Source organism: Pygocentrus nattereri, chromosome 4 (genome assembly GCF_015220715.1).
Source record: "Pygocentrus nattereri isolate fPygNat1 chromosome 4, fPygNat1.pri, whole genome shotgun sequence".
Lineage (NCBI taxonomy): Eukaryota > Metazoa > Chordata > Actinopteri > Characiformes > Serrasalmidae > Pygocentrus > Pygocentrus nattereri.
In genome coordinates this window covers 27866078-27891697 of record NC_051214.1, presented here as the reverse complement: position 1 = coordinate 27891697, position 25620 = coordinate 27866078, and the positions used below count along the sequence as shown (strand labels likewise).

General features: G+C 44.9%; 1 protein-coding gene across 2 annotated transcripts; it reads right to left on the bottom strand.

Annotated features, from left to right (window-relative positions):
• Window positions 1-4: 4 nt before the first annotated feature.
• On the bottom strand, window positions 5-24755 carry prrc2c (proline-rich coiled-coil 2C). Of its 2 annotated transcripts, none has more exons than XM_017688745.2 (34): window positions 24318-24755; window positions 20814-20984; window positions 20096-20273; window positions 18987-19099; window positions 18559-18684; window positions 18144-18427; window positions 17593-17672; window positions 17112-17251; window positions 16915-17002; window positions 16449-16632; window positions 15689-16253; window positions 15289-15461; window positions 13160-13421; window positions 12785-12998; window positions 10114-12546; window positions 9356-9516; window positions 9083-9237; window positions 8424-8811; window positions 7376-7461; window positions 7001-7195; window positions 6554-6802; window positions 6280-6372; window positions 5963-6064; window positions 5627-5729; window positions 5174-5380; window positions 4779-4900; window positions 4288-4430; window positions 3855-4089; window positions 3553-3660; window positions 3116-3322; window positions 2922-3025; window positions 2667-2793; window positions 2319-2543; window positions 5-2110 (listed from the first exon to the last, which is right to left on the bottom strand). In XM_017688745.2, exons 2-34 carry the CDS (start codon window positions 20926-20928, stop codon window positions 1847-1849), a joined length of 8229 nt encoding a protein of 2742 aa, XP_017544234.2. In that variant the 5' UTR covers window positions 20929-20984; window positions 24318-24755; the 3' UTR covers window positions 5-1846. The 2 variants fall into 2 exon arrangements, with proteins under 2 accessions (XP_017544234.2, XP_017544228.2); XM_017688739.2 differs by having other exon boundaries at window positions 5543-5729; window positions 24318-24754.
• Window positions 24756-25620: the final 865 nt, after the last annotated feature.

Here is a 25620-nt window from a genome sequence, read left to right as displayed (position 1 = left end):
TGCATAATTTTCATTTTTTAACAGCATATTATTTTATTAGTTTCTGTAACCAAACCAAGAGAATGTAAATAAGACCTTACATATTTTATTACAGCGATTTAACCCCTGTACAAGTAAAACAAAAAACGAGGAAAAAAAAAAAAAAAAAAAAAAAAAATCATCCCTCTCTCCACTCATTCCTCTCCTGTTTGTTTTTCGTTTAGGAGGTCCACACTGAAAAACACCTGTATATCTATAGTCCTCCTTCTGCCATAGCAACCTGAGAGGAATGGACTGGAGAGGTTAAAGGCCCAGTTGATTGAGGCCTGTGGTCATCACAACAGAAAATAAGTCCTTTATGCTTCTGAACTACAGTTCAACCTTTTTTTAACCTCATCTTTTTCCCCCCATCCTTTCATGTTTATCTTGACTCGAATTATGAATTTTCGCCTTTACAGCTATTTTCTTAAGTATTAAAAATCAAGCATTGCTGCTCAAACCCAACCCAGACCCCAAGTGACCTCTCTGTGCTGAGATTGGCTGTCAGAGAGGTCAGGGTCCTGCCCTACAGCACTGTCAGCAGCATGGCTGGGTGAGCTGTTGCAAAGAGAGTGAAAGACTAAATAAGTCTGAGTTGGTTGGGAGAGAAAGTAAAGCATTTGAAACTCCTTCACTTGTATTCAGAAATCGGTGAAGGGGAAGTTCTTGAGCTAATAGACATCAGTCATAGGACTGCTCTGGAGTAAACTATTTTTTAAAAGAAAAAACAAGGGAAAAAAAATAAAAAAGTACTACCTGTGGACCAAGCAGACCTGTATGTCATTGGTCAAACTGTGTAGAATGGTGGTGTTCTCATAAAGCCTAACCTTTGGCTAAAGATTCAAGGAGAGGTGTTGCACACATACATGCTCCCACTTTTTCAACAACTCTCACAATCAATCGAACTACAGAGAAGAAGGCAGGAGGAAAGGCTCACAGTGGAGACTGCAATCACTGAATAAATCGTCAAAAATCCATCAAATCAATCAAATCAGTGGCTCTAACAGCACGTTTCTCTTACGGAAATCAAAAGCGCAAAGACAAGAAGCATTTGTGATTTATCAATGGTTTCATTTTGTTTTTGGCATACCACTTGGTCAGGAGAAATCATGTCACTATATTGGGAGGGATAAAGTGAGCAGTGGCCATGCATGTGTGCGTGTGCACGCTCTCACAAAATAGTGGGTGTGGATATCTTCATGCCTCTTACTCTGAGACCTTAACAGCAAGGCTTGTGCCAGATCACAAAATCCAGAAATTGATATAAACCTTTTAAATAAAGATTTGTTCCTTGAACTGAAAACACAAAAAGGGGAGAGCAGAGCAGAATTCCACTGCACAAATAACTGCCCCCTTATCGAGTCATTTTGCTTGCAGGAGAGTGTGATGTGAAAAAAAAACAAAGAAACATTTATATCTGTAATAAAAATGCATCTGTGCACTTAGCAGCAAATTAACTTGCTGCTTTATATCTTCAGCCATGTACAGTAATTGTTTTACTGCCTTTTATCTTTATTTTAAAAAAAAAACAAACAAAAAAAAAAAAACAACATACTAGAGGCGCCAACAACCTAACAATCACCCCTCCACCCTACAGAGGAGACGAGTGGTCTGGAAAGGAGTGTAGCAGGATGAGGGCATGGTAAATGCAATGAACACAGTACCTTTCAATCAGTATGCTACTGTTCATCCTGTATCCCCATCCTTCTCTCCAAAACCCAACTTTTCTACTCTCCAGCAGGGCTGTATGTGCTCTAGCAGATCTCTGTCAAGTCCTACTATTCATCCAACTGCTCATCTGTTTGTCTGTTGCACTGAAGGTTGATATTTACTTGCTCTCCTCAGGTTTGATGGCCTGGGGCTTGATCGGGCCGGTCCGGATAGGCTTAGTCGTGGCGAGCGGTGTGGGTTTGTCAGGTTCAGCATGGTCAGATGGAGCCCCCTGGTGGTTTGGAGCGATGCTGTCAATCGCTTTGCCTGCTACCTCCATACGAGTGGCCTTAGATACTGGAGCTTTTAGCTGCTGCTGTTGTTGCTGCTGCTCAGAAAAGAACTTGTGAGTGGACTGTAGTACCTCTGCTCTTTGCTTTGCCTAGAAAAGGGGGGGAAAAAAAAAAAAAAAAAAAAAAAAAAATCACAAAGGATGCTACCTGTAGTTCTTAAATTATAGATGTCTGACCTTTGCTTATGTACTATATTGTAATCTATAGAACCAAAATAACTGCTAGAAATATCTAATGATACTGGTTACATTAACAATGTACTGTATGAACAATATTCCACAGAAGAATGTTTGCTACCTTAAGGTCCTGTTCAGCCTTGAGAGCTGCTTGTGTGCCACGGGGTGCAAGAGGAGGCCCAGAAGGACCACGGGGTGGGTGCTGAGGTCTTGGGTGAGGCATTAGTCCCCCGCTCAAATTGGGAGACATAGGGGGACCCATTGGGGTACGCTGTACTCCTCCAGGAAAGGAGTTGGCGTGGGGGGGACGTACCAGTGGAGACACCATGTTAGGCTGGGACAACATCTGTTTGTACAGGGAGACGAAAAATAAAGGAAAATTCACAAGAAATTTTACTTCACTACTTTTTCTACTTAAGCACATAAAGACAAAATAGAGAGTCAAGTATTTAAGTTTTCAGTGGATTACCTGTGGATTGAACTGTCCAGGGAAATGTTGTGGGATGCGCATGCCTTGTGATCCAGACTGGAATTGTTTGGGATACAGCATACTGTTCATCTTACTTGACTGACTGCTAGGGCTTGTGGAGCTTGCCCTGAGCAGAGATAGGAGATTGATTTTGGAAGATGAGCTCAGTGTCAAAACCGACTGTAGATGTGCGTTACATATGACAGAGGTGTCTTATTCCTACAGACAGACAGACAAATAAACCGTTGACAATACCTGTAAGGACTTGATGTGGGGGTAGTGCTTCTTGCACTGATTGGAGGAGTACCAGGTTTCACATCCATCCCACTGCCAAACAGCTTTATGTCCATTTCACACATCTATCACAAACAGCACCTCAGTTTCAGTTAAACTGCTGCATATTCTTTGATCATGTGATTTAACACAAACATAAATAAAACTGTACATACCTTGTTGGAAGGCTGCATCATGCTGTGTGTGTTCTGCCCGATGAGGCCACGGTAAGGCTGGCTGTTCGGGGGCTGGCGATTGAGGTTAGGTGGCTGGGAATGTGGAGGGGTCGGGGGCAAAGATTGGGGCAGGGCCAACAGAGGCTGCCCCCCACCAGAACCAAAGCTGGGCAATGACAACTGTGAGCCAGGCATGGGGACCGTAACCTGCGGAAAGATGAGAATAAATAGTAATAAATAATTTCTAATAATATAAAGGCTCCCACTGCATAAGGGTATCTGCAAAATGTCCTAAATGGATTACTTAAACATGATATTTTAAAACAGCATTGTAATATGCTGCAGAGAGACAGAAAGTCATGTTCGGATACTAGCGATGAACACCTACTACATTTACGTCCAGTGGATATATGCCTGCTACGAGTACATGCCTTTACCTGTTGCAATGCAGAGCTGGGACTCTGTGTCGAGCTGTAGTAGCTATTCTGTGTGTGCTGCTGCACTTGTCCAGAGTAAAGGTTTGAATGCTGACTCATTCCTTGGCGCTGTAATACAATAGTAGGGTCAGTTAGAAATGGGCCACACAGAAAAGGGCCCGTCCTGTTTAAAACACTGGTTTAGGAGTATAAAATGTTGTACACAGAAAACTGCCAAAAGATAATTTTTTTCCTAAACGTTCAGATATGCAAATTAAACGTTTAATTTCCAGATTTAAACAACTGAAGGTTGTAACGCTAACCTGCAGCATGTGTGTATCTATGAGCTGGGAGCCGCCTATTCCAGAGGGCTGGTTGAGCTGAGGTTCGAACAAAATGGGGATGTGCTGTGTGTTGGAAGTCTGCTGAAAGGCCAGGCTTGACTGGGGCTTGGCCAGGTCTGGGGGCTGCACGCCTGGGTAGCTATGTAGGGCAGTTCCTGAGAGCATCATAGGTGATGGCTGAGACAGGCTATTCTGCATGAACGCCTGCTGAGACCTGGAGAACACACATCAAGTAGGCATCATTAGGTGCTTAATAAAGACAGTGAAAAAGGATGTTTGGGACGCATTACCAAATACTACCAGTGACTACAAAACATACAGGATGCATCAGAAAGAGAGAACGCAAAAGACCTATATAGAGCTCACTGTGTTCATCTATGAGTGATTGGTCAGTAGTCACATTAAAATGTACCTGTAGGGCTGTATGGAGGAACTGAAAAGGTCTTGTGGCTGAGAGACTGGTGGGCCAGTGCTGAGGCCAAGCTGGGCCTGGTGCTGGGGCTGACCCTGCAGGGGGGCGTAGATGGGGATTGGAATCTGCTGCACTGCTGTAGGCTACATGAGCACAAATACAAGCTGCTGTCAAAAACAACATAATGTACAGACTACACACACTTGCAGTTCACACACAGTGTAATATACAGACAAAAGATCAGCATATCAAACCACAAGAATGTGGGGAATTCAAGTCAGGTCCTGAAGGGCTGGGATCCAGGACAGTTTGGTGATTTCTCTGCTCAAACACTCACAAACTGGCAATTAACAGATGAGTTGAATCAGTTGTGTCCAAGTCAACAAGCTGCGTTGGACACCAGCCATCTAGGACCAGAACTGAACAGCGGTAGTGCAAGATTACCCATGACTAACGATAGAGTAATAATACTGAAAGTAGGTAAGGAGCACCTGTGATAGACCAGGCTGAAAACCTTGCTGTTGGGCAATAGAGGCTGGAGCCAGGCGAGGGTGTGGTGTGCTGAACAGGTGGCTGGTGTCCATGTAGAATGCTGGGATTTGAGCTGCAGAACCTACACACAATAAACAAAGTACACAGACAACAAAATATGGAAAAAAAAATAAAAGAATGGAGGAGCTGACTACACAAGTACAGCATGGTTAAAAATTAGGGAAATAAATCTTCCATGAAATAAATCACCACAGAGTAATGAGGCAGATATTGTTACTACATACAAGTAAAAGGAAATTTTAACTTGTGCATGCATATGTAATAGAGACATTTGAACTTGTATGACTCTGTATGTACATTTATGCATGTGTTTGAGAGCATGCAAATCCTTTACCTGCTGCAGACTGGGAAACAAAGACTTGTGGGGTTTGCTGCTGCTGCTGTTGCTGGGGTAACAAGGAGGGCACACAGCCCAGCTGAGAAAAGTTGTTGGACATCCCAGAACTCTGCAGCTGCTGGGGCTTCACTTTGCAGATGTTGGGAGGATCAGAGGCAGATGTGGTCTTGGTGCTCAAAGATGATGTGGTGTAGGTGGCCGAACCTGCAGTAGTAGAAGGCTCATCATTATCATGTACATCCTGATTAGTTGATTGGTCAAAGGCAATATTAAGCAACTTAACATACAATTACATAGGCTGGTATGTCAGATTCTGTGCTTTAAGCTTGGAGGATGGAACAGATGCCTTTCTTTTTTACAGCCTACCTGACAGCGATGTGCTAGGTGTAACTGAGGCCACAGGTATCTGAGGGACAGAGGCGCTGGAGAATGAACTGAAAGAGGCACTACCTGCTCCTCCTCCACTGGTGATAGGGGATGCAGAGGAGGTGACAGGAGAGCTCTTCTCTCCCAGACTGGGAGAATTTTCCCATGCCTTACGAGCTGACTCCATCTGTGGAAGTGGCAGAAATTAACAAAAGGTTATGCATGCTTCTGACAGATGTCAACAAGATCAACATATACAGTGCTACACTTGACAGGGCTTGAAAAGTAAGCAGCTGATAGACACTGCGCAGCTTTAAAGAGGAGCTTTCTCTGGCCAAGCATTATAGGACTGCACTCCTATTGGAGCCCAGCTGCTTAACGTGCAGAAAAGTCAAGATAGAGGGTGCACGACTGCTTCACCTTCAGTGTGAGGTCCACTGTAGCAGGAGAGACAGTGCTGAGGCTGGAGCTCTGCTGTAGGGCTTCTCTACGGGGCAGAGGCAGAGAATGAGGCAGCGCCACCTGAACAATACACACAAGGAGGGGAAAGAGACTTCACAATGTGCAAAACTGACTTGGAATCACAGTTATGGCAATTGGCAGAGAGAAAGAAGAGCAAAAGCAAGCAATAGAGAGGGGAAGAATCACTGAATGAAAACCGAAGACAAAAAAAAGGAGCAAAAAAAAAAAAAAAAAAAAACCCCACACACAAAAACTGTAGTTGTACTATGGCTCACATTAGCAACCAGGCTCTCCTCCATTTTGCTCCCTCCCGTGGGCACAGTATCAGCCAGTGAGGAGGATGGGGTAGTGTAGTCAGTTACAGACTCCTGAGAAAGAACACTATCACTCACATACATAATACTCCACATAACACACACCAGATAAGCTAATAAGGAATTATTACATAAAATAAAGACTGAATATGGTTAACCTTACTCAAATATAAAATAAAAGCTGTGTAAAGTTGTTAAATTCAGTTGTAGAGGTTCTGCCATGCCAGTTCCATACCTTGGAGCTGCTTGAGTACTCGGCTGAGGGGACTGTGATCATGCCCTCAATATCTCCTCCAAGTTCAGGAACTTTGTCTTTAGCAGGAGAGTTGGAGTCTCTATCCCGGCTGCCTCCAGGTCCACCCTTCTCCAAACCTTCGCCATCTGACTGGCGACCATCTTTGGCCTTCCGGTTCTTCAGCGAGCGCTCCTTACCAATAGGGCCTGGCTTGTACTCCTTCTGCTCTGGAGCAGCGATGTCAGGCAGCTAGTAGACAAATATGGTCAGTGATATAGCTTAGAGTCACAATTACAATAATGTGTTTCACAGTACAACACTTTAGACCATGCATTCTTTTGTGCTTTTAAGTATGTGAGAATGTAGCAGAGCAAATGACCACCTTCCTAGGGTTGTGTGTGGCCATATACACCAAATTAGGACAATAAGTATGTGTGAATGATTTACTTTTTGTGGTTTGATGGGTCCAGCACGAGGTTGTTTCTGTCTCTGTTCTTTTGGTTCAGGTAGTTTATTATCAGATGGTTTTTCTAGTAGCACTGGTATTCCATCGCTGTCTGTGCTACCCGCAGATGAGGGCGCTCCAAACTGTATACTCTCCATGCCAAGTTCCACACCACCCTCTGTTCCAGCCTTCACACCCTATTATATACACACACAGAATGACTCAAGGATCAGTATCAAGATGCAGGGGTGCACATCTTACTTCAGTATGTTTTGTCGAACCCTAAATCAGCAATGTATTACAACACAGATTAAACTATGGGGCAGACAAACATGTAATTAGTGCGAATTAAGCAACACAGACGTCACCACACTCACTTCAGAAGCCACGGTCCCAGTGAAGGACGTCAGGGGTTTATTCCATGCACTGACTGAGGGTGGCTGAGGAGGGCTGATGGGTCCAACTGGAAATAAAGATTAACCATTAGTGTTAAAATGACATTACAACACAACCAATAACTTAAATGATTGCTGAACAGGATCCAATGTTTTTAAAAGTGATACTTAAACCCTTTTCATTTCATCTATCAAATGTCTGTGCATTAGTGCAAAATGGAAAAAAGGAGAATTCTCAGGTGAGTGAAAATGTCAATACAGGAGAGTTCAATGGTGCCAACACCATAAGCCTAACTGCGATATATATGGTATACGGGTCATTCTTCAACATATTCCTCCACAAGTGGGTGAGATGTGTTGTATACACCTAGAGAATGGTACCAGTTTGAATGCTCAACCCCAGTGAGGATGTCAGGCTCCGTTATGCTCTGTTTTAGTTTGGGTCCTTTTATCAACTTAAAAGGAAAGGGTCACTACAAATCAAATTTTTTTTCTAAACGACCACCCCCTTATTCTATAATGAAACCTTTTTATCGTGACGGATAGAAAGAGGATAATAGTTTAAGGAGTACAAAAATGATGTAAACTGGAGCGCCCAATCTTATCCGCAAAGGACCAGTGTGGCTGCAGGTTTTCACCTCAACAAAAAGGTGGTCTCCTGATGAACTGTATAAAGACTAATACAAACTGATTAAACCAATATGCAGGTGAGCTACAGCTTCTTTGGTGTGAAAACCTGTAGCCACACCCACATTTGTGGATAAGATTGGACAGTCCTGACGTAAACCATATGTTCTTGTATTTGCAGTCATCAGATCAACAAAAAAAGAAAACCTGTGGAAGACTTTGGATAAATGTGTTAGATGAGGTGTTACCTCTTCACTACAAACACCAACTGAGGGAATAAATTTAGAAAATAAAGACTTTTTTTCGAAAAGACACCTAAAAACAAAGAAAACCCTATCAAAGTACAGTAACCACAAAAACTTGTACAATCCCCAAAACCAATAGGAAAATTAAAAATGCTTACGTTTCTTGACATCTGGGAGCACTGTGGAGCCAGCAACCTTATTCTCCCACAGTTCTGTACCCAGTGTGTTGTGTGTCTGGGTCTTGGTAGAAAATTCTACAGTTGCAGCAGGCAAAGGGGCCACAGTACCCTCTAAAGGCTGTGATGAGCTGGTGCTCTGGGCCTGAGCAGGAAGGCTGTGCTGGGATACAGAGACAGCTGACTGCGGCTGAGACTGAGGCTGCTGAGGTGGTTGAGAGGGAGCAGTCTGGGTCTGATGGACTGGTGTTGCAGCCTGCTGCTGAGACACTGCTGATGCTTGCTGCTGTTGTTTTTTGGCAAACCGTGGAGGCAATTTGGAGCTGCCTCCGCTTCGGCCTTTCTCCCCTGAACTCTTTTTATTCCAGTTCTAAAAATAAAATGCACAGGATTATAAACCTCTCTTTTATTATAAGTCTCTATGAAAGAGACAAATCTCCATATCTGAGAATTCCAAGCTTTATTCTAATACAGTGCGAATTAACCAAGTAAAATGTTCCAAGTCCAAGCCCTCCCACCAAATGGTACATTTCATAGGTTTTACCCAGGCACAGATTGTATTAAAGCATGCTAACACTCATTCATTGCTCAGCTGTGACTCAACTGCAAACCGACTACCAAATAAGTCTTCCTTCACTGACCTGTACGGTCTGTTCCTCTTTCTTCCTCCTCTCTTCATCCTGCAGACGTTTCTGCTGCTTCCGAGACACAACCTCTGTGAAGCCGTCATCATTAGTGTTGGACTGTGGGTCCTCCAGCGTTGTCACCTCTGGATGGTCATCAATGATTACCACACCTGAAATCATGGAAAAAGCAGAATAAGCCACTGTGCTTAAGCTCAAAGCTTGACAGCGCACCGAAACAACATTTAGCAGAGTTAAAAACACAGCTGGTGTTATACAAGATATACTCACTAGCATAGTTATTAAGGTCAAACTGAGACAGAGCATTCTCCTTCTCCTTAGGTTTCTTCACAGCCTGCTTGGCCTCCTCTTTGCGACGGCTAGTTGCTGGCTCTTTACTGGCCTTCTGACTTGCTCCCACCTGCGTGCCATCCACACTCTGAGCTGCAGCACTACAGAGACAAAACAACAAAAAGCTCAATATGAAGAGTCAGTGAGAGAAATGCATGGAAAACTCAGAATTTAAAAGATCAAAAGATGAAGGTTATGGGGAGAGTGGAGCTGCAGAACTAAAGTAAGTAATAAGGACACCTGAAATGTATTTACATTAAAATAGGTTAAAAGAAAACTAAGAAACTTAACAAAACGCTTCAGCAAGGGACTTGTACACAAACACAAGCACATGGAAATAGGGGGCAGGGCCGCAGCACAACTCCAATTAAGAGTGTGTTCTTAAGAGGGGAAAAAAATACATGGCAGTCCAAAAAAAAAAAAGTCTATATTTAGGCACCTATATTAAGAAAACCATCTGCAATTAGTACAGGAGATATCACCCACAAATCTGGATCAAATTAAGGTCTATTAAAAGACTGACTCTCAAAGCTGCATCCCCAGCAACGCACTTACAAGCCACCACAGAAGTAAATAAGTATAACCCATGGTTATGCCCATAAATAAACAAAAATAACTTCAATTACATTATTCTTTAAAACAAAATCAATAAACAGCAAAAATGTCTTTCTTCTAATGACCATCAATAAAGCACTCACCCTCTGCGTCCTGATTTGGCTCCTGACCCTCCCCTGCGCTCACTCTTGCCCCCTGCGTACCCTCGACCTGATTTGGCCCCACTATTGCCTCTGCGGTTCTGTCTGTCCACTGGTCTCTGGCTGGAGAAGCTCCTCTTGGCTGGGGGAAATGCCTCACGCTTCGGAGTCACTCCTCCCTCAGGGGGGGACTTGTTCTGGGCTCCTGTTGGTTGAAGAGGTGCAGAAGAAGAGGATGCTGTTGCAGCAACAGCTGCTTCCAGCGCACCCTTCCTCTCTTCTCGTTCCCTTCGCTCATTGAAATCACTGCTTTCAGAAGCTGTTTCCCATTCCTCATTGGCCTGGTCTGAAGAGTTCTGATTTGACAGGTCAGGTGATTTGCTGCCAGCAGCAACCACTCTAGCGTTTCCCGTTTCAGGGAGAACCGTCTCTGTGACAGGAAGTTCAGGAGGACTGGGGGCAGTAGCGACTGGTGCTGGGATGGCAACAGCAGCACTTTCAGATAGAGTGACTGGTGTTCCAGGAGCTTTGGACAGTGCTGGGGAAACAGATGCAGGTGCTGAGTCAACCAATGCTTCTGTAGCTGCTGGGGAAGCTGCTTCACCTGCTATGACTGCTGCTTCTCGTTCCTTGAGGCGCCTGAAGCGTGGGGGTTTGTCCTGCCTGGGAGGTCTGGCAGGCCTGGGTCTCCGAGGTCTCTCCCTTGCGCTTTGGCCCCCTTCTCTTAATTTCTTACCTTCATATCTAGGCAAGCGTTGTTCAGCCACCGTGCTGTCCAAACGAGACATCTCTGCTTCTTCTGGTCGGAAGGTCTCCATGGGTTTGGAAGGCCCTGGCAGGCCCTCCCGTGCTCCAGCTCGACGCAGCGGAACTGATCTGGGTGCCCCCCGTTCTCTGCCTCCTCCTCTTCGGCTGTACAGTCCCCCTCTACCACGTCTTGACGGTTCACCCTTTGGCAAAAAACCAGGTTTAGGCCGACCCTCCTCTTCAACTCGAGAGCCAGATTTGTCTGGTAGATGCCCAGGCCCAAAGCCTGAGGCAGCTTTGGCAGAAGGGCGAGATTCTGGTAACTCACGGCGCAGGGGTCTGCTGGGCTTAGCACTGGGCTCACGGTCAGACGGTCCGGTGTCGCTGGCAGACTCTCTGCCTTCGCTTTCCGAATCCGTGTCGGACCCTCTCCTGCGTCTGCGTTTGGGCAGCACTTCAAAGTCTGAACTTTCACTCCGAGTCTCACTCTCCTCACGACAGCGGAAGCCGGAACCTCCTGCGGCTGTTAGCAAGTCTGAGCGAGAGCGTGGCTCTCTATATGGGAACTCGCCTCGACTTCGCCCACGACTACCCCTCCCTCTACCACTGTAGCTGCCCCTGTAACTGCGACCACGCGAGTAGTATTCTCCCCGACCACGGCCTTTGAAGTTTGTATCTGAAGGCCAGTCAATGTCCCTATCAGGCTCTCTGTCCCGCTCACGCTCTCTTTCTCTCTCCCTCTCCTCTCTGCGGTAGCCTCTAGGTGGCAGGTTGGACTCTTTACGCGATGGTAGTTTGGGTTCAGAGCGTTTCTCACTGGGAGGAGGCTTGCTTGGTTTTTCCTCTTGAGCGTTGGCAGTACCTGCTGACTGTGACTCTCGCGCTTTGCTGGCACCTGCAGGCGCTCCCTCTTCTTTTTCAGCCACACTCTCCTTCTGATTCTCGCTGGACAGCTTTTGTCTGTCAGACACTGTGGCCGCAGCAGACAAAGGGGCTTTGAAGGCTGATCCTTCCTTTTTTGATCGCTCCCCTCGCTCATGACGCTCCTCTTTCTCTCTCCTTTGTTCACGCTCCTCCTTCATGTCCCGCAGGACAGGTTTCTTTATCGGCCCAGACCTCCTAACTGGCCGCTCCCCTCCTGCTCCATCTCTCCTCCCTGCAACTGAACCACGAGAGCCCCAGCGCAACTCAGCCTTCTGCTTGCTGGATGCTGCCAGTGGTAGCTTTTCTGCCTTGTGCATGCTTTCAGCAGCAGTGGGTGGAGTTGCCCGACTGTTAAGTGCAGGTCCTGGGCCAAAAGGCTCTTTTCTACAACTATCCTCTAACCGTTCTGTAGCACTGGGAAGATCCAGGGTCTTTTGAGCTTTGGAAACTCCTTCAAACCTGGGCTCTTCCACTTTGAGTGAGTGGCTGGAACCTTGGGAGATGGTCCTCTTGAGAACAGCCTGCCCTATGGAGTCAACCTCCTCTCCACCTGAGAGTGTGGCTGTCTCTGGCTCAAAGGAAGAGATACCTGGGGTCCTGTCTGTCTGCAGGAGACCTGGCACTTCTTCTGAGACATGGCTGAATGCCGAGAGAGGCTCAGAGGAGTCCCTGAAAAAGTCACTCTTGTTCCTGGGCTCCAGGGAGCTGTGCTCCTGGGGATAAACAGCTGACAGTCCTCTTTCCAGGTCAAGACCAGCATCAAGTCTGCCCATAAAAAAGGAGGAGTTTGTGTGAGATTAAAAGCTCTAATTTAAAGTTTTACAAAAATAACCCTTGTTCCATTCATTCAAACTTGGACCAATGAGGATGGATCAAAAGTTTGGAAGGTTTTGTATATCGGTTAGACAGCAAAAAAATATTCAGACACTAAATTATCAGTTGTATTATTGGTTGGAATTTAATACAGGACCTGTTGTTGTTGTTACAATAAAGGTTTCCCAACCTGGGCTCCTTGCAGTCCTCCCGACATTTAGGGGGTGTGGCAGAGGGTAAGGGCTCAGTTGAGGGATAGGGATCAGAACCCCACACCATCCGTGGATCACTAGGCATCCCATGCTCTCTAACTGGTCGGGTTAGATGGTCAAAGGAGTCAGAAGCAGAGCTGCTGTTATCTGTGGGCTCTCTACGGACCAGCTGCTTTGGAGGCATTCTCCCTGCTTTTTAAAAAAAGATACCCAAAAAAACCCCAAAAAACCCTTAATTAAATCTGAATGTAATACAAGAAATACTGCAACACACAGGTAAACAGAAACGTTACAACTTATTGTTTTCATGTTTGAGAGCAATTCTATTGCCATTATGAATAATGGCAATCTACCTGGATGCATGGGTGGCATATCCATTGGAGGACGTCCAGACATCATGCGTGGATCCATATATGACTGCATCATCAGCCAACGTGGATCAAAGCCCATGGAGGCCAGGTGTTGGTGGTGAGGACCCAACGGCTGATAGAGAGATCGATGCTGGGGAGGAACCGATGCTCCGGAAGGGGACACTGAGCCTCCGCCACTCTGCTGTTGCTGCTGCTGTTGTTGTTGTTGCTGCTGCTGCTGCCACTGTTGTTGTTTTAATTGCTCCTAAGAAAAGAACACAAGGTCTATCAAAAGGCAGTCAGTTTTCCTTTCACAAGTCAAATGCCCCCTGGGGTCTCTATACACTGGTCATTAATAAGCCCCTGAAATGTTCAAAAGTAAAAGAGACATTTCTTCTAATTAGTGAATGCAACTAATTTAAATTGTATCCACTGCTGACAGAGGTGGTTAACTGCACACACAGCTTGTACAATCTCCACAGTAATGCACTGACAAGAGAATTGGACGATCTGGAGCAGCCCTACATGATCCTAAGGTGAAAATAGCACCAACATTGATTACCTGAACAGCCTGAGGCAAGTAAAACACCAAGTTAGGACAGCAGAATTTTTTCACTGATGCTTAATGTATGCTACAAAAACTGTCTTATCCAGTTGAGTGTCAAGTTAAATCCCCCTATCAGGTTGCATGCAAGAAAGAGCAACACTGCTAGCTTATCAGGACCTCTTGGCTTGATGGGCCTCATGTCGGGCAAACGTGCAAGCCACACCATTTATTGGAACCAATTCTGGACAACTTGGGCTTGATGACCAGGTGCATTATGCTATGATTTATTCCTGGTATACACACAACAATATGGAACAAGGAATGTTAATGCCTTTTGGAAACTGAATATCCTATCCGTCTTGCACAAGCTACGACTCCTGCATTGCCATGAGCGTGCTGGCCAGGTTTCAACCTTAACATATTCAGGTGTGGGAGTTCCCAAGCAGTCACCTGAAATAAAGCCACTTCATAATCAATTTACATACTGCTATCACATGACTTTTGGTACATCAGTGTAATTCTAATAGCACAGAAGACTCATGGCCTCCCACACTCACATTTACATACAGTACTGAAAAGTTGGAAATGTGCAGCAAAGGTAAACCTATACTGGTTACAGAATATAATTTGCACTGGAGAAAGAGCTCATACATATGTTATTGCTTTTATTCTGAGATTAATTTAATGGCCCTAATGAGATTGGCGTATGTGTACCCATTTATAGCTCCAAAAGGTTTTTAAACAAAAATGTGTTTAGGACAATTACATTTGTTGGGGGAAAAAGTTAATATTGAACCTTGATTACAGAAAAATTGTTGAGTCTACAACCCACTGAGCGCATGCTAACCAGAAAGTTCCTTGAATCTGCACTTTATCTTTGTCCATTTTATCAGTTCTTCTTACCATACTGGTGCATTTTGTAGTTCTACAATAGCAGACTTCAGTCTATCTGTTCTTCTGCATACTTTGTTAGCACTCTTTGTTCTTCAATGGTCAGAAACCCCACAGGACCCTCACAGAGTGCACATTATTTGGGTAGTGGATTATTCGTAGCACTACAGTGACACTGATGTGCTGGTGGATCAGACACAGCAGTATTTGCCGTAGTCTTTAAACACTGCCTAATCACTGTCCACTTTCTTAGACACATCTATCTTGTTGGTCCACCTTGTAGATCTAAAGTCAGACACAGTAGCTCATCTGTTACTGCACAGTGTGTGTTGGTCATCCTCAAGTGGTCACGACATTGCCTACAGGATGCTACTGGCTGGATATTTTTGGTTGTTAAACTCAGTCCAGCCGCACTGCTGTCTCTGATCCACTCAACACACACCAACATACAACCACAACATCTGAGAATGAGCCACCATCCAAATAATACCTGCTCAGTGGTGGTCCTGCCCATTGAAGAATGACTACAAAGTGCTTCTATAAAAAGGTATGTGGACCAGATTAAAAAAAAAAATAAATAAATAAATAAATAAATAAATGGAAGTGAAATGACATTGCCTTATTGTGCACATACAACTTCAAGAGAAATAATGGTAAAACTGCACAAAGACCACGTCTAACATGAGGAATATACCTGCTGTCGGAGGAAGCGAGGCGGCAGAGATTTCTGAAACTGTTTGGAGTATCCAGAGGTGAGTGAGGGACGGACAGAGGTCCCTGCCTCAGCTTCATTTTCCAGCTGCGGATGGGGAGCGTCATCACTGCCAGACTGATCCAGCCGAGGAAGAGACAACTGAGGCTCTTCCACTGCAAAAGAATACACACGTTACTATGAAACTTTAACATTTCCACTGGGTCACTTAGGGCGACTCAGAGGTTGCAAAGCCTCTTTTGTTCGAAAGGTGCTCTACACATGCATATTTATTACTGTTTCTATTATTAAAAAACTGCATGTTATGTCCAGATTACAAGAGTGACAGATGGTGACAGATGATAGCCTAGCTGTTAAGACTTTAAACTCTCCACTGCCTTACCTCTGCACTCTTCTGTGCCAAAGTAGTCTCTTATTGGTTGGCTCTCCACCTGCACCTCCTCAGTTACAGCAGCATCTACCTCAGTCACTTGCGATTCCTGAACAGTCCTGTGTGCAGGAGGGCTGGGTTGCCTAGGTGCAAACTGTGGCTCCTCCTCCACATTTGGCTCTGGCTTATCATGAGAAGGCAAGGGCACAGACGAGTGGGGCTGCTGCAAAGGAGCAGCCTGAGAAGTTTCAGTGGGTAGGTTAGGCACGGTTTCAGTCTCGTCTGGCTCAGCACTGTGTGCTGGCATAGTTGTTTTTGTAGTCTCTGTCGTAGCAGCAGGTCGAAGTTTTTCATTCAGGCGTTTGAGTTTCTCAGCACAGGCAGCCAATCTCTGCTCCTCCATGCGCCGCTCTTCTTCCTCGCGTCGTCTCCGAGCACGTTCCACAGCCTCAGAAAGTTCAGACTGCTTCTTCCGTTTTTGCCGCCAGGCCTCTGAGTCATCCTCAGTAGAGGCTGTGGTGGATGGTTTTGCCACACGAGCAGCACCAGTTCCTAGAGAGCGCCCTGCTGCCTGACCCTGTGAAGATGATTTTATAAAACTGCTATAAACTTGATCTTGAGACAACTTGACTATTAGTAAGAACACTCTCGGAAATTCTCATATATAGATCACACTGGTTGAATGTTAACATACACTGCAGCAAAAAGTTCTTGCAATGACAAAACATTTTTGATACAAATTTTCAAAAGAAACAAGATCTGTGTTCTTTGCCTGGTAGTCTGAGGATGGTCCTGTTTTGTTGTACTGAGTGATACTGGCTGGAGAGGGAACTCTAGGGTCCACACTGTCTGCCCACGAGCCTTTGCTCTCACTTTTCTCCTCCCCTCCTTCTTTCCAACCTTCCTGGGCATCAGTGTTGCGTGATCGCATACGGTCCACCTTACTCATCCATTCCCTGAATGTAAAGACAGTGATGTTACCTCCCACATTTATGTTTCAGTCCTTTCACCATTAATTAAATGTCCATTAGTAGAACCACAACATGCTAAAGTCACAACTGCTTTTGCAAGAAGATGTTGAGACAGCTTAAAGTTATCCAAAATTATAAAAAAGAAAAGCAAAGCATTTAAGATTGTCATTAGTTTATGAAACTGACCCCCCTACCCCAGCCCTTATTCAAAGGAACTAAATAAATGTCACAATTACATATTTACGTTCATAAAGACAAAGTACTCACCAGTTGTCTCCTTTCTCCTTAGCTGTATGATTCTCCTCATCATCACTAAAGTTCAGCTTCTCTGTGTAGTCAACTTCCATTTGGGCACCTGTGAACAAATAAAAAATAAAAATAAAACGTAACAGACAGTAGTACCTTACATTAAATCATGATCTCTACACTGGTCTCAAAGTAAAGACTAATGAGAACTGACTCACCAGCCCAACCCTCATCAGCATCTGTGTCCAGATTGTCAAGCTCCTTCAGCTCTGATGCACTAACAATAGAGGGTCGGTCTGGATCCTGTAGCCAGGACTGAGGAGGAGGCTGGGAAGGTCTTGCACTCCCCCGTGAACCCCTGAAAGAGAAGAAAGGATGTAAACTGACTATAAGGTTAAAGAGGGTTGACAGAGTTAAGAGGACGTTTTACAAAAGGAGCAGTTACACACTTATCAATAATAACTATTATACTCTCTTCAAAAGGGACAACTTGTGAATGATACATGGCATACTGTTTGACTTATAAAACGTTAGTTAGGGTTTAAGGCAACCAAGGACCTTTGCAGAAAACTAACACGCTCTGTCTTGTGAGAACACAAATCAGTTTCACTAAAAATGATTAACTGGTAGTTTGTTTACTACAACATGGGCTGTTGTTCTGACATTAACATGCATCACATGCCACTTAAGATTACTTACTTTGACCCATCTTGTTGGCCAGAGTGTCTAAAGTTTCCTTGCACAGGTGGATACGGCATACGAGAATATGGAGGGAACATCTAGAAAGGGGGGTGGGTGGGGGGGGGGGGGGGGGGGGGGGGGGGGGGGGGGGAGTAAGACTTGTTTTTAAAAACATAATTACAAAACACTTTCAAACTGTACTGCAAGGGAATCAAAAGGAGAGTGAACAATTTAACTAAAATTACTGGGAAGAAATGTATGCATGTTTATACAGTTCAACATTAACCTAATGTGAAGTAAGAAAATGTTGATTTAAAACAATGGCTTGATAACTATCTTCAACTGTTAAATTTTTCACTTAGTATGTTGCCAATTCAGCAGCCAAGACACAGACCAGAAATGTGCCTATAATGCTCCACTTTTGATGCCATAAGGAAAACAAGCAGAGAGCTGCGAGCCAGGAGGATTGTGAAACCAGTGAGATACCTACTAAAAACAGCTCTTAAAGCATTCTCTTCACAACTTCTCTAAATATTCACAATATGACAGAGAATCAACTCATCACTTACATAAGGTGGCATCATGTTCCTAAACTGGGCATGGAACTGTGATGTTACACCTCCAGGTGGTTGTTGTCCACCATTGACTTTGTGCTGGGAGGCAGGAGCAGAAAGCCTGTCTCTGGCATCTCTCTTTTCCCCAGTGCTGTGTTTCCCTTGCTCATCTGAGTCCCCAGTGGGGGAGGGAGTGCCTCGACCCACCCCCGCCTCCTCAGAAGCCTTGCTGTCCATCTCTGAGGGGCTGGGAGCTACATTCAGATTTCTACCCCCACCCTCCCGCCAGCTGCCCACATCTATGGAGAAAGGAGATTGAAGCAGAGGGAAAATAAATAACAGGAGGTTTTTCTTAGTGACATTTCATTTCTTGAGGGTTTTTTTGTACAACAATGTTGACATTACAGTCTGAGAGAGCTGCAGGACATACTCTGAGGTCTGAGGCTAGGGCCTGGTCCATAGGGCTCTTCCTCCTGCTCGGCTGATTTCTCTGCCTCACCTGCTGCCTGCAGGCTGGGGAACTCTTGGTGGAACTGGCTGCTTATTCGTGGACCTCCTATTTTGGCAGAACATTTGTAATTAATTCACAGAGCCGTAATCTGTGCTAACAGTAAGTACAGCATGTACAAAGGCAAATTAAAGTTTATTTACTTTTAAGGTAAAATGACAAGTCATTAGAAAACCCTCAGGAAAAATAGATCAGGAATGTGTTCTAATTGTACCCTTTTAATGCACAAACTGAAAGCCAGGCCACACCAGGAAGACTCTCCAAAAGGTTAATTTTCTGACAGCTGCACTTAAAGGACAAGATCTAAATTTTTAAGCATTCTCCAGATGCAAGTGTATGCTATGACTAACCATCAACGGCTCCAGACTGCTTGTTGTTGGCCCAAGAACGGCTAACGCCCAGAGAAGTGTCAGTTGCCTGAGGGACAGTGGGCTTTGGCTGTGGGGGAGGGGTCTCCTGCTGTCTATAAACAATAAAGGAGAGAAGAAAAATCAGACAAAAACCTTCATGCAAATATGACACTGGTCATTATTAAAACTGTAAACAAAGAGAGGAATGCATATACTGAATGAATGTTATGGATTTATTTTTAGTGCCAGAGACAGCTGAGGAGGAAGCAAGAAAGGATCTAATTAAGGAAGATGATTGGAAAGAGGGAGGACAGCACAGGACAAAAACATAGGAAACAGTATTTGCCCGACTGGAGAAAGACGATCACGTTACAGTTTCAAATAGACCTGCCGACAATGCTTCTCGCATCTTCTCTCTCCTTCTGTATGATGCATAAATCTAAGAAAGGGCATTCTTAGATTTATTTAAAAGGTTCTGTACTGGAAAAAGTTTCTATAGCTCTAATTAACAGTCCATGATACCCCTACATGTTACTTCTGCTCCATTTAAGGCGGACCGAACAATTTTAAAGAGATTATGCCAAATAAGAAGATTCTGAATGAATGAATGAAACAAATAACTAATAAATGATTCTGTACCAAAAACATATTGTATTGCAATGTAAAAATGACAATATGCATCGTATTGTGAAATTTGCAGTTACCTCTATATTTGAAACTCATAACTTATCAACCTAAACACGACCCAGTCACTAGTTACCATCCAAAAGTAAGACTGAGGTTATTCACCCTTTGTTTTCTTTCTATTTTGCACCTATGACGTAAAACTAAAGATTAGCAGGCACTGCAGCTGACACTGTCATTACTGAAAGATCACATAAAATAAAATGACAACCTGCTCTATGTCCGGTATTGTTTTTCCATCATTTTCTCAAAGCAGACATTTCAACTGCTCCGATTTATTTTTGTTGATATTATGACTATTCATTTGTGTGCGTTTTTTTTTTATCTTACACACAGTTGACCAACCATACTTGATGTGATGCATGTGACTTATCAGTAACAACTGTACAACCGCAGCTTTTTATTGTTTGTCTTGTATGCTGTACCGTTCTTCCCCAGCCTGGTCCTGCTTGGAAGCCCAACCACTGCCGTCCTTTGGGACGATGCTGACGTTGGGGTCGTTGCCTTTGTTTTCTGCCTTTAGGCTGGGCAGGTTGGCAGGAGGGGGCATACGCCGACTGGCCGCGACTTTCCCCAAACTCTGGAGCCCATGTCTGGCGGCAACTGAAAGGAAATACATGAGAAATTTTCAAGCCCACCAAAGGCATGAACTTAAATTCATAAGATATTAAAACGCATATTTACACAGTATTTTGGCAACGCAGAAGATGCAATACACCTTCATAATCAACACAGAATTGCTCACAAAAACACATACGCTATTGCCTGCTCTCTCCTAAGGCTCATAGGAATGCATGGTGGTGACTCGATAGGACAAAAGGCTGCTTATTTGAGCGGACGATGCTCTGGAGGAAAGCTGGGGGTAAATGAACCAGGGGAAAAAGACTCCCATCCAGTACTTCACATTCTTCCCAGATGAGCAATGCTTACTGTAACAATGTGCAGATTCTTAAGCAAACCATCTTAAGATTAACATAAGCAGATCGCAGTTCTGCTAGTCTTAACTTTTATGCAGATGAACCTTGAATAATTGTGCAACAAATCATACTACATAGACCAAAACTGCTGTTTTCTGTGCATTTTTTTCCACATATAACTGCCAATCACTATGATTTTTACATGCTGAATTGCAAAATCCCTTACCTGCAGTTTTCTGGGTCTCCAGAGACTTGCCCTTGTAAGTGTTGAAGAGGCTAAGGGTTGCATACTTGGTCTTGCCATCCTTTGCCTTGGTGCTCTGCCCTGACTTCTCTGACATTTCGCTGGAAACTCATTGAGTCTGGTCCTCTGGCCTCACCCCTCAGAACCAGCCGTCTGCAGGGAGATAGAGTAGAGTAGTGTGAGCCTGATATTTCTGTTGTAGCATTATGGCTTAAAGGTGAGTCAGCAGGACAGGAGTGCCTCAGACTGCTTCCTATCGGACAGAGGAAAAACATTACGTGCAAAAGTGAGCTAGAAGAGAGACACACATAGTAATTCTGAATTTCCATGAACCCAGACTGATAAAGGATAGAGAGTTTCGCTAAAATGTCTCAACAGTGAGTTACTAAAGAACAAGCTGATGCGTTGGCTTCCAAACCATTTCATACTGTCCAAAGTTTCCTTCTATTCCTTCAATTTCTTTAAGACTCTACTTTCCTTAAATTGTACCCAAATGATAACATACTCCTAAGTTTCCTTTCTTGGAGAAAAATATAGCTAAAGAACACTGTGCAGAGATGTGTTTCGCCATCTGAAATACAGCTTAAGATATGTGCAGCTTCATAACATTGCCATTAAATCAATGAAGCATGTCATGTTGCCATGCCGACAGGTGGATTGACGGAGGTGGGGGTCAGAGCGTCCGAGAACCACATGGAGCTCCATTCATAATTGATGTGGTGTCAAACACAGAAAGTGGCCAAAGCCAAGCGACAGCAAATCATGGGGATCAGGGTCACCTCAACAAATGTCATACCTAGTCACCCATAAGCTGAACTACCTAACCCCTCACTCACTCACTCACACACTCAGCAAACCTCCATGTTTTGCACTTAGAAATAGCTCAACCACAAAAATCACTTAAAAAACTTAAATATTTTTGTACATTTCGTTAAACAGAGAATAAAAGCCCTCAGGGTCTTATGATGAACTTGGTCACACATAAACTGATCAGGTGACTGCACTTCCAAATAGGGCTAGGGTGACCAACCAAGTTTAGTTTTTCAATAAATGACAAATCACATACATCCTGTATGATAAATGAAAGTGAAACCTACCATGTTCACACAGTCAGGACTTCAGACTTTGAGATTTTATCACTGGTTACAACAAAACAAACACTAAAACAAAATCATGCCAATATACCTTGCAAGATGTGTTTTAGATTAACATTAGTAAAATTATCATGCAAACACAGCCCTTGACTCTTGCTCTCTCTTTTTTTAAATACATTTGAGGGGTCTCCTTCTGAGAACAAAACAGTGTTTAGCGAAAAGGTTGGAAGGGAAATTGGGGAGATAAGAGGCAGATCCTGAGCTTGAACAGACCACTACTGCACAGAACCAACCAAACTCAGTGAGACGGACTGTAATGGCCTTGGAGGCCAGGAGTCAGGCAAGTACACCGGCTGCTAAAGCGGTGCTACTGCACTGCAGCCAAAGGGACAAGGATGTTCTTCAAAGCTTTCGTCACTTCACTGGACAGGGAAGAGTCCACTGCGTCGGTTTGCACAGAGTATGTGCTTTCACATGCACCCATGATACAACTGCATTAGTAACAGCTAAGAGCCAAATGATCCTAGAATGGCAGCTTCTTGCTTTGAAATGATGTGTACCCCAATCACAGCCATAGCCAATCACCAGTGTTCAACATAATCAGCAATAAACACATCAGCTTCACCTCAGAATCATGATGCGGTTTATATACCACTCAGCATGAATACACAGACATCACACATGCACATAAGGGATCAAAAAGAGAACAGTAATGTAGACACTTCAATCTGAGGAGGTGCACAGTGTCTGCCAGATCAGGCAGTTTGTGGACACTAGAATGAATTTATTTCTTGGTGTGAAAAACAAACAGGACTGTGGGTTCTGGTTCTAAATTAGTATGGAATAAAAGTTACTTGACACGTAAAATTTGTTTCAGAAGCAGTTCTCTTAATATAAATACAGACAAAACTAGATTTGTCTCAGTGATCAGGACATCTTAATCTTCATCATGAACCTTAATTCAATTATTCACTCAACACTAGGGCAAGAGAGATTATTCTTTTATTCTCATGCTTAATTCCACCTTTTTTAAAATAACATTGGTTTCTAACCACCTGGTAACACCTGTCTCCTAAATGAACGCACCAATCTCAGTGCCTACACACCCCTGAGCAATCAGCAGTATTGAGCTAGTGCCCCCGGGGGACAGGCAGAAGTCAATATCTCTACACTAGACTGCCAGGGGTCCTAGACAACTACAATTTCCCTGTAATACAGGCATCCCTTAGCCCAATTAGACTGGATGTTTAAAGTGAAACGAGCCCCGAGGTATTTGAGATCTGTCCAATATGCTTTTGCTTACTTCCTCAACATCATAAGTGTCTCGGTTACTCTGCCTACTTTGAATAAGTTTTTACTCAGACAAGGAAGTAATGAGGTGAACGCTTGTCTGCTCATCGAGGTCTTCCCTGCTTTGCCCCTGTTCCTATTACAGCAAAGGGGAAGATGAATCACGTCTCATCTGTTCCTGCTTCTGGTGGTGACTGAGCCTGGAATGCCCCTCATTATGGCTCCACCAGAGCGAGAACCCGGAGAGCCTTACGGTATATACTGTACATGGAGTCTGCAGCTGAACCTCTAATTACTGCATCGCCATGATTCAGAGCGAAGAAGTGGCTCCAATAAACAGGACAGGACAACCAACCTGCCTATGCACTGTGGAAAGCAGACATGGTTAAGTCGCCTGCATCTGGCTACCTGGAGCAAACACGTTTAGGCGCTGAGAAAGAAGTGAAATCATCACCAAGTGATTTTGTTTCATGCCCGCTTTATTTAGACAAGCGGTTAGTTACCTTCCCAGCTACCGCAGCATTATTAGCAACACAGCTGAGATCAGAAGGCGAAGAGTCTCCGTTTTTAATGACACTGCAAATACATTTTCGTTTGCTGTGGATACGGTTTTCCTTGCTTCCAGACGGACGCAGCTATGCCGCGGAGAAACTGTACGATATAATGTTCGGTAAGGGCGGGTCACGGCGGCCCGGTGAGGTGGCCTCCAGTTCTGAGCCCCATTTTAACAAGTTTCCCCTCAGCCCGCTCCCCTGCTCCCCTGGGCCTAAAGGAAGCCAAAACTCACATACAGCACCACACACCAGCGCCCAGCACCCTGAACGACTAACGTGACAAAACGGGACCATCAGAGTCTTTCGGATTCGTTTCTGCGCTGTGGCCCGATCAAACCCCCGCACGGCGCTGGCCGGGCTCCTCTGTTCTCCCGGCGGTGTGGCTCCGTTAGCGTTAGCCGCTCGCTAGCTAGCTACTCCAGCAGTGCTAGTTTAACCTAGCGCCCTCACATGCTGCCTGCTTCGCCTCGGTGATGCCCGAGCTCCCCGCCGCCCTCACACAGCTGCGATAAAGCGAGAGGAGGAAGACGCTTCGAGCTCGAACTCACCTGTTTCCGCCGGTCCCGTCTCTCTCTCTCCCTCCCTCTCGTTCAGAAAGGCCGCTGTGTGCGGGTCTCCCGGCCCGCTTCGCCTCGAGCCTGCGTGTGTGTGTGTGTAGCTGTGTGTGTGTGTGTGACCGGTGGTGGATTACAAAAGCTATGCTATGCTATGTTAGCTTAGCTCCAGCCAGCGGTCCCTCTCAGCCTCTTCCACACGCGAGGCCGATGCCGCCGTCCCGCGCTCCTGCGGCTGCTCTTCTCTCGCGCCTCCTCTTTTAACCGTGACCTATGAGAGGTGAAGAGCGGCGGGCCCGGTGAGGCGAGCTGCTCCCAGTCGTTCGGCGGTGGGTTTTCTCCGTTCTCTTGCCCCGTTGTCTCGTGTGAGACTCGCCGGTCTCCTGCAGTCAGAGGCCCGCGGCCTGACGCTCGCTCAAAGATGGCACGCCGCCAACACACGGCCGTGACGTCACCGCGTCCGAGACGTTATTTGAGAAGTAGCGCGAGCGGCGCCGTCACTGAGGGGGGCAGCACGAGCTTCAGCGAGCGCGAAAACCTTTTGGTTTTTTTTCCTCCTTCATTTAATGAATTGATTATGTATGAGGACCAAACCGATCAGACGGGACTCTTATTAGTGTGATTCGATCAGAGGCAGCGCTTACTTTACCACAGTCATCACGTCGCTGACGGTGACAACTAGTTTACCTTTACCACAGTCATCACGTCGCTGACGGTGACAACTAGTTTACCTTTACCACAGTCATCACGTCGCTGACGGTGACAACTAGTTTACTTTTACCACAGTCATCACGTCGCTGACGGTGACAACTAGTTTACCTTTACCACAGTCATCACGTCGCTGACGGTGACAACTAGTTTACCTTTACCACAGTCATCATGTCACTGACGGTGATAACTAGTTTAGCTGTGGTAGCTAATCGAAGAAAACGAGAGGTGAAACATCTGTTGTGTGTTTATTTCTTCTATATTATGCAGTTCCCATACACATGAATCCAAGACCCATATGCTGGAACAGTAGTTTTCAGCCAATTTACATTTATACCTTTAATAGGGGGGTGGTTACTGGTACTAAAGGTTTTTTAGGGAGTGGAATATCAAAGACCTGGTTAAGAGCATTGTAGATGTCCTCCCAATACTTCCTCAGTTTTTCACATGACCAAAAATATGGACAAAATTCGCTTCAGCTTCCCCGCAATTCCTCCAGCAACTGCTCGAAGCCAATCCTCTTGGTTATATATGGTGTTCTGAAGAATATAGGACTAAGCTTCCATTTGAATTCCCTCCGACTACTAGA